Source organism: Bison bison, unplaced genomic scaffold (genome assembly GCF_000754665.1).
Source record: "Bison bison bison isolate TAMUID 2011002044 unplaced genomic scaffold, Bison_UMD1.0 scf7180017864067, whole genome shotgun sequence".
Lineage (NCBI taxonomy): Eukaryota > Metazoa > Chordata > Mammalia > Artiodactyla > Bovidae > Bison > Bison bison.
In genome coordinates, this window is record NW_011494639.1 from 19,439 (window position 1) to 29,076 (window position 9,638).

Consider the following 9,638-nt stretch of genomic DNA (forward strand, 5'->3'; position numbering starts at 1 on the left):
TGCACTCAATATGCCAGCAAATCTGGAAAACTCAGCAGTGGCCACAGGACTGGAAAAGGTCAGTTTTCATTCCAATCCCAAAGAAAGGCAATGCCAAAGAATGCTCAAACTACTGCACAGTTGCACTCATTTCACATGCTAGTAAAGTAATGCTCAAAATTCTCCAAGCCAGGCTTCAGCAATACGTGAACCATAAACTTCCAGATGTTCAAGCTGGTTTTAGAAAAGGCAGAGGGACCAGAGATCAAATTGTCAACATTCGCTGGATCATAGAAAAAGCAAGTTATATGTATAATTCCCAAATATTTGAAAAGTATGCAAGACACTACTAAGGAACCTATGAGTCAAAGAAGCAGTCAAAAGGACAGCTAGAAAGTGTTTTGAATCAAATAGAAATTAGAACACAACAGATCAATATATCGAAAGATGGGATACAGCAAAAGTATTGTTCAGAAAGATATTTTTAGTGTGAAATACTTATGTTAGAAAATTCTCAGATCAATCATCTAAGTTCTACCATAAGAAACTAAAAAAGAAGAACAAATTAAACCCAAAGCAAGAAAACACAAGGAAATAATAGTTAGAAATCCATGAAATTGAGAAGAGACACAAAACAGGGATAATCAAAGAAATCAGCCTGGTTCTTAGAGAAAATAGATGAAGTAGATAAACTTACAGACAGTCTGACAGGAAAAAAGATACAAATTACCAATAACAAGAGTGAAAAGGAGAATATCACAAAATATCCTACAGACATTTGAAGAATAATAAGGAAGAAAACAAACCACTGTATGCCTATAAATTTGACAACTTAAACCTTCTCCCGAAGAGCACTATAAACCCTGTGTCCTCACTGGGGAATTCTACCAAACATTTAAGGAATAGATGGTAGCAGTTCTACACAAAGCCTTAAGAAAATATAAGAAGTGGGAATCCTCAACTCGTTTCATGAGGACAGCATTGCTCTGAGGCCAAAACCAGATTGCGTACAAGACAGCGATTTGACATTTACAAGATCAAAGCAAGTTGATCACCATGATGTGTCTATTGTGTATGTCGTAACCTCATAGCTTATCTATCTGATAACCGGAAGTCTGTGCCTTTTAATCCACTTCTTTTATTTTGTGCATCCTCCCAACCACCTCCTCTCAGTTTATCACTTGTTCTCTGTACCCATGAACCTATTTATGTTTTGTTTTGTTAGTCCATTTGTTTTATTTTGTAGATCCCACATATAAATGAAATCATGTGGTATTGTCTTTCTCTGACTGACATTTTACTTTGCATAATATCCTCTAGGTGCATCCATGCTGTCCTGAATGCAAAGATTCCATTCCTTTTATGACTGTGTAATATTCCATTGTATACATACCACATCTTTTTCATCCATTACTACCCTCAGGCGGCTTCCATATCTTGTTGTTCAGTCACTACGTCGTGTCCGACCCTTTGCAACCCCATGAACTCCAGCACACCAGGATTTCCTGTCCTTCACTATCTCCCAGAGCTTGCTCAAACTCATGTCCATTGAGTCGATGATGCCATCCAACCATTTCACCCTCTGTCGTCCCATTCTCCTCCTGCCTTCAGTCTTTCCCAGCATCAGGGTCTTTTTCAGTGAGTTGGCTCTTCGCATCAGGTGGGCAAAGTATTGGAGCTTCAGCTTCAGTGTCAGTCTTTCCAATGAATATTCAGAGTTAATTTCCTTTAGGATGGACTGGTTGGATCTCCTTGCAGTCCAAGGGACTCTCAAGAGTCTTCTCCAGCATCACAGTTCAAAAGCATCAATTCTTTGGCACTCAGCCTTCTTTATGGTCCAACTCTCACATCCATACATGACTATTGGAAAAATCATAGCTTTGACTAGAAGGACCTTTGTTGGCAAGGTAATGTATCTGCTTTTTAATACACTGTCTAGGTTTGCCATAACTTTTCTTCTAAGGAGCAAGCGTCTTAATTTCAGAGCTGCAACCACTGTCCACAGTAATTTTGGAGAAAGGAAATAAAGTCTGTCACTGTTTCTATTTTTTGCCGTGAAGTGCTGGGACTGGATGCCCATGATCTTCTTGTTTTGAATGTTGAGTTTTAAGCCAGCTTTTTCACTCTCCTCTTTCACCTTTATCAAGAGGCTCTTTAGTTCCTCTTAGCTTTCTGCCATTAGGTGGTGTCATCTGCATATCTGAGGTTATCGATATTTCTCCTGGCAATCTTGATTCCATATTGAGCTTCATCCAGCCTAGTATTTCACATGATGTAGTATGCATATACATTAAATGATGAGGGTAACAATATACAGCCTTGACGTTCTCTGTTCCCAATTTTGAACCAGTTTATTGTTTCTTATCCAGTTCTGTTGCTTCTTGACCTCCATACAGGTTTCTCAGGAGACAGGTAAGGTGATCTGGTATTCCCATCTCCTTAAGAATTTTCCACAGTTTGTTGTAATCTACACAGTCAAAGGCTCTAGAGTAGTCGATGAAGCAGAAGTAGATGTTTTTCTGTAATTCTCTTGCTTTTTCTATGATCCAACGGATGTTGGCAATTTGACCTCTGGTTCCTCTTCCTTTTCTAAATCCAGCTTGTACATCTGGAAGTTCTTGGTTCACGTACTGTTGAAGTCTAACTAGGAGGATTTTGAGCATTACCTTGCTAGCTATTGTAAAAAAATGCTGTAATGAAAAAAGTGCTGCACAAATCTTTCTGAATTAGTGTTTTGTTTTCTTTGGATTAATACCCAGAAGTAAAATTGCTGGATCATACGGTGGTTCTATTTTCCCCTAGGCTATGGCTCACTGTATTCATCTCTATACACTGTCTTTCAAAGTAGAAATTAACTGTTCTTTAAATGTTTATTGCAATTCACCTGTGAACCCACATAATCCTTATTCCGTTTGTGGGAGTTATTTGATTACTGATTCCATTTCATTACTAGTAGTCAGCATACTCACATTTTCTATTTCTTCTGGACTTAGTATTGGGAGAGTGAATGTTTCTGAGAATTTATCCGTTTATTCTAGGCTTTCCAACTTTGGATGTATAATTGTTCATAGTATTCACTATGATCCTTTGTATTTTTGTGGTATTGGTTGTAACGTCTATTTTTTATTTCATTTACTTGTACCCTTTCTTTTGTTTCTTGATGAGTGTGGCTATATGTTTGTCAATTTTATCTTTTCAATGAACCATCTCTTATCTTCATTGTTTTTTACTCAATTTCATTTATTTCCGCTCTGTTCTTTATTATTTTCTTCCTTGTACACATTTGGGGAGGGTTGTTCTTTTGTTGCTATGGGTGTAAGTTTAGTTGTTTACTTGAGACTTTCCTTGTTCCTGAGGTAAACCTGTGTGGCTTTAATCTCTCTTAGACTGCTTTTCCTGTGTTGCACAGATTTGAAACATACCATTTTCATTTTCATTAATCTTAAAAATATTTTTATATTCTTTTGATCTCTTCAGTGAATGACTGACTGTTTAGTAACCTGTTTTTTGGTTTCCATGTGGCATTTTTTTCCAGTTTTCTTCTGCGGTTGATTTGTGATTGGAAAAGATATTTGATCATAGATTCAAATGTGAGACCTAAACTCTAAGACTTTATGGGAAGAGATAGAAAATATTTATGAGTAACCAAAGATTGCTCTGAAAACCTTAGAAGCATTATCCTTTAAAGAAAAATAAATAAACCAGACTTCTTAAAATCTCAGAACTGCTGCTCTCAAACACATTGGAGAAAGAAAAAAAAAAAGCCATAGACTGGGATAAAATGTTTGCCAAGGACATTTCTGAATGGACTTCAAACTATGATAAACAAAGAACTCTTAAAACACAATATGAAAGAAGCAACCCAATTTACAAAAAAAAGGGGGGAACATATTTGAATGGAATTTTTTCACCCAAGAAGAAATGTGAATGCCAGTGAAGTATATGAAATGTTGCTCAATATCATCAGTAATAACAGAAACTTAATTTAACACCATGATGAGAAACCACTAAAACCTATTAGAATGCCTGAAATTAAAAACAGTAACTAACAATTCCATATTTTGGTACGGATATGATGTATTTGAAACTCCAATACATTACTGTTAAGAATGCAAAGTGGTATGACCATTTTGGAACACAATTTAGCAATATTTTATACAGTTAAGCATCCACTTAAGGGTTCAATCCCTGGGTCAGGAAGATCCGCTAGATAAGGGCATGGCAACTCACTCCAGTATCCTTGCCTGGAGAATCCCGTAGACAGAGGTGCCTGGTGGGCTATGTTTCATAGGGTTGCAAAGAGTTGGACGTGACTGAGGGACTAACACTTCAAGGAATAACTCAGCGATCCAAGTCAAGTGCAAACATGTACAGATGGAAACCTCCATGAGAATGTTCATAGCATCCTTATCATAATCATCCCGCTCTGGAAACAAGCGAGAATTTCCTGTCAATTGGAACCTGCCGGGTTACAGTCTGTAGGGTCTCAGAGAGTCGGACAAGGCTGAGTGACTACCACCTCCGCTTTTTCACTTGCATCTATTGCAGATTTAATCTCATAAGATATTCTCTTGAAGTCACTGCCCAGTCCAGCGCTTTTTGGTTTTGCTTTGTTTCCAAGTTCTGCAAAACCTATTCGTAGATCCTGAAGTCAAGCTAGAGTGTCATGATCTGTAATTTACTTCTGGAGAAGCAGAAAGAGAAAGTGAAGTCAGTCAGTTGTGTCTGACTCTTTGCAACCCTGTGGACTGTATCTCTGTCCATGGGATTCTCCAGGCAAGAGTACTGGCATGGGTTGCCATTTCCTTCTCCAGGGGATCTTCCCAACCCAGAGATCGAACCCAGGTTTGCCGCATTGCGGGCAGCCGCTTTAACCTCTGAGCCACCAGGGAAGTCTGGAGAAGCAGAGTAGAATGGGAAGTAGCAGAGCACACTGGTGTGAAGCTAAGTATTAACTTGAAACCTGATCTTGGGTCTGCGTGCTTGTATACTGCTTTACAACTTAAAAATTGTTTCCTGATCTCTTGATTGTAGTCCAAAATGTTTGGAAAACGCTGTCCTAATTACATTGGCCTTTGTATTTCTTGAACATCGCAATTCCTGTGTGTTTTTGCCATATGAAAACTTTTTTATTTTTTTCATAACTGGCTTCTTTTAAACTTTTAAATTTGAGCCCAACTATTACCTTCTCCAAAAGTCTTTACTATCTTTCTAAAAGAACAAGGTATGTAATTAGTCTCAGCATGAGCTGAAAAAAATCCTAGAGCTGAAGAATATCAAAAGTCACTTTTGAACTTACCCTGAATTTGTATCTGACAGTCAGACCTTTTCAAAACTTGTCAGCACTGGGGAAAAAAAAAATGTAGAGAAGTCAATAAACTATAATGATAGTCTGTTCCTAGTAGAAAAACATTATTAGATCCCTCTAAATCTGTTTCCCTGGAAGTTGAATGCACAAATAAAGACTTTTTTTTTTTTTTCTAATTAACACCCTGCCTTTCATTCCTTGCTTCTTTCTTCCCACCGGTAATTATTACTTTGCACTAGATTTTTGCTCCTATGTGAAGCAGATTTCCATTAATTTTGGAATTTCTCCACTTTTCAGTGGTCAAATGTGACTATCCAGTTGTTGAACATGGAATGATATTATCGGGATTTAGAAGAAAATTTTACTACAAAGCACAAGTTGTATTTAAATGTAACCAGGGTTTTTACCTTCATGGCAGCAGCACAATTGTCTGTAATGCAAACAGTGTTTGGGAGCCCAAGTTACCAACGTGTACTAAAGGTACGAAGGTGTCTTTCTCCTTATTGGGTTTGGTTTTTTTTTTTTTTTTTTTGACAATAAATTTCAATGATACAGAATAACAGAGAAGAAACACTTTTGGTGCTCATATCTGTCTTATAGCCATTTCCATGTTACATGCATGCCAACTAATTCACAAAGAAAGCTGCTGTTTTGATCTTTCTGTGCTTTTATAGGCTCTTAAAATGTGATGTATGTACATCACAGATGCATACATTTCTCTTGTTCAGCATCTTTACATGTAAAATGGATAGGAAAAATTTTTCAGTGTAAATTAAAGCAATTGCATTTTTACATAAATAAGTGTGTAAATGAACAGAAAGTGGTAAATTCCAAGTAATTCAATGAGTTTATATTTTTGTTTTCCAGTGCCAGTTGCTGTTCCTACTGAGCCTTCAACTACCCATGCTTCAGGTTTCATAAAGTCCTGCTCATATTTGTCAATATCCTTTAAATTCTTTGTGAATTTTCAAAATCTTTTAAATGTCTGGTGACTTACACTCGCTGTAATTTTTGGTCATAGAAGGAGGGAGAATGCATTCACAACCATTTTTGTACTTAGTCTAAAATTACTTACTAAACCAGACGTGTAAACTTAGGTAATGTGTATAAACTTGTGTACGTACACGCGTGATGATGGGGTGCCTCCCTCACTGTGTGATAGCAAAGTTACAATGGGATGCATTTAAAGCACTGAGCACAGCGCCTCGTGTCTAGAAAGCTCTTAAACAGAGCTCACCTGATGCCCAGTTTCACTGTAATTAGTATTAGTGTAGAGGAAGATCCACAGCTTCTGTTTTTTAACATGTATGTTTTCTGTATCATCAACATTGATCATTTATTCATTTTAAAAGTGACCTGTTGACACCTGTACAGAGTATCATCTGGGTCCAGGAATGTGTTTCATTTTCCTGCCAATAAGGAATTTGGTTCTTTTTAAATAGTGTAATTTTAACTGAGGAATTTCTGCTGTCTTCAGAACAAGACTGGTGTTTCTACTCCTCACCCCCAACATCCACCAACCCATGCAATCATTATTTTTCTCTTTACTTGGCTTTTTTGTGTGTGTGTGGCAGCGGAAAATAAGTTTTATAACAACTGAAGGGCAGGAAAAGTCCCTACTTACTGAGATGAAATAGAGACTTCCTGGCAGCGACCACTGATCAGCTACTCTTCCTAAGACTTGAACGACTATTTTGATATTTCCTGACTTCAGGGCTGCTGTCTCTTCTCTTTGGTTGCGGCAGAAGCAAGAGACAAGGGAAAGAGTGGGAAGACAGCATTTTTATGATTTATTACTTGTTACCTTCTACATAATGCAAAGCTATAGTGAACATTCTTATGCGTACAATTTTATGTACTTGTATACATACATTTAGGTTAACTTCCCAGAAGTAGAATAACACAGTTTGGAAAATACATTTATTTTTCATTTTGAGAAATAATCTTTTAAAAAATGAAAAATCAAAATCAATTCTATATTTTGTACTGATGAGACTGATGAATTAAATTTATTTTTCCAGGTCCTCGTCCAAATACAACCACAGCGCCAAGCTCGACAGGTCCGGTACCTCTTTATCCTGTCTACATAGCTAGAACTTAATAAGGTGATGGGTGAAAAATGATATCCTGTGCTAATTTTGCATTTTTAATTATCAATGAAGCTGAATTTTTTAATCTACTTTCACTGATTTTTGGACCTCTGTTCATTTTTTCTGTGTGGTTTCAGAAGTATTTTCTTGTTAACTTATCAGAACTCATTGTAAGTTAAAGCCCTTTTAACATGAAGTGGAATTTTCTTTTAGGTTTTTTTGTCTTATTTTACTAGTCACTTGTATAAAATTGTAAGATTTTATACTATTGAATATAGATTGCTGCCGGGAGCCGGTGAGGCATTCCGCTCGTGACAAAGGTCATGAGGAAGGAGGCTCGGCATACGCAAAGGCGGGATCGAGCCTCAGGAGTCCGCCCGGATATTCTCGAGCATTTTCCCCCCAAAAAACCAGAGTCTGCCTACTTTATTGCTTTGTGCTCTCACCTCTGACTTTACTGGGGGCTGTCCCCCACCACCATCTCTCGCTCTCTCTGTCAAAGAGTCAACTTACAGCTCCAATTAATAAAGTTCCTGGGCAATTAGGAGTGTTTAAATCCAAACCCCTCAGATGGCTCTCTAACTCGCCTGACAAGTTTACCCGGACTCCTACAGCTATGCTTACGATTGTTTACGGTCTCCTAGCCTCCAGAGGCACAGGAAGCTTAAGATATTCAAATAGCTTAGAGCCTCTCAGAGAGTTAAAAACTGTCAGAATAAACTAGTAAAGGATTTCATTGATGAGTCAATGCTTGTTGCCAAGTTTTCACATCCCCTGAATTGTATCTTTGAATGTGTATTAATTAATAGTTGGTATATAGAAAAAAATAAGTAGTGGCCTTGGTGTTAGTAACTTTAGACCCTTAAGGTAATAAATTCTTTTCTTTGTTGTAAGCCCATTACACATCCGCCCTATAGGAATGCAATTTTATCTTTGGAAGATGGCGCCAAACCTTAAAATAATTACTGTTAGAGAAAATAAGTCTTTGTTGATAAGTCCTTGTCAAGAGTCATAAAATGTTAGTAGGCCTTCTGGCCAGAAGATGATGCAAATCACCTAAACCATTTGTATACGATAAATTTGCAGGAAAGAAACCCTGGTTTTTGATAAGAATCAAAGACTGCTGACTTTGCATCCCCTATTATCCTCTATGTGTAACTTAGGGTATAAAAGCCCCTGTTAAAAATAAAGCTACGGGCCTTGCTCACCAACGCTTGGTCTCCCCATGTCATTCTTCCCTTTAACTTCCAGCTGAGTCTCCATCTGGAGCGCGGAACCCACCACGCTTACTAATTATGCCTGGGCTTCTAAGACCCACTCGAGAAGGTGTCTAGGGTGAGGCACCTTCCGCTATTCGAGAGGGCGCCTGCGGCCTACATAAGTGGTGCAAACTTCTTGTCTTGAAGTTTTATTGGTCTCCCGCGTAAACCAAGCTACTCAGCCTCTTTTCTCCACTGAATTTTCCTACTGAGCTATCCTCATTCTATTATTCTTTATATCTCTAATTAGCATATAAATAGTCGCCTAGGCCGTCTCTCCTTCGAATACCCTGGATCAGCTGGGGCTGGTCCCCAGCAGATTGCTTTATAACTTTTAATTACAAAGTAGTATCTAACATACATTTGTAAGATTTGTCCTTATTTATTGAAATGAAATGGAGGTTTTCTGGCAGGGACAGGAACTGATCAGCTACTCTTCCTAAGACTTGAGAGACTATTCTGATATGGTGGAAGGAATTGTCTTCCTGACTTCAGAGCTGCTGTCTCTATCTTCTTTTCTTTGGTTGCAGCAGAAGCAAGAACAAGAGAAAGAGTAGGAAGACAGGATTTTTATAATTTATTATTTGTTACCTTCTACATAATACACAGCTATATGGTGAACATTCTTATGCATACAATTTTATGTACTTATATAAATGTATATTTAGGTTAACTTCCCAGAAGTAGAATAACAGAATTGGGAAAATACATTTATTTTTCATTTTGAGAAATAATTTTTTAAAAACTGAAAAACCAAAATCAATTCTATAATTTTGTACTGATGAGACTGATGAATTAAATTTATTTTTCCAGGTCCTCGTCCAAATACAACCACAGTGCCAAGCTCGACAGGTTGAGTACCTCTTTATCTTACCTACTTGCTGCTGCTGCTGCTGCTGCTAAGTCGCTTCAGTCGTGTCCGACTCTGTGCGACCCCATAGGCAGCAGCCCACCAGGCTCCCCCATCCCTGGGATTCTCCAGGCAAGAACACTAGAGTGGGT

The 9,638-nt window shown here is 37.8% G+C and overlaps 1 protein-coding gene across 1 annotated transcript in view; it reads left to right on the forward strand.

Moving 5' to 3' along the window:
* Positions 1-9,638, forward strand: part of LOC104986340 (membrane cofactor protein-like) — a 43,081-nt gene that overhangs the window by 10,407 nt on the left and 23,036 nt on the right. Inside the window, exon 3 of the mRNA XM_010836876.1 lies at positions 5,585-5,767. Within this exon, the coding sequence (XP_010835178.1) occupies positions 5,585-5,767 (183 nt within the window). The remainder of the gene's footprint in view (positions 1-5,584; positions 5,768-9,638) is intronic.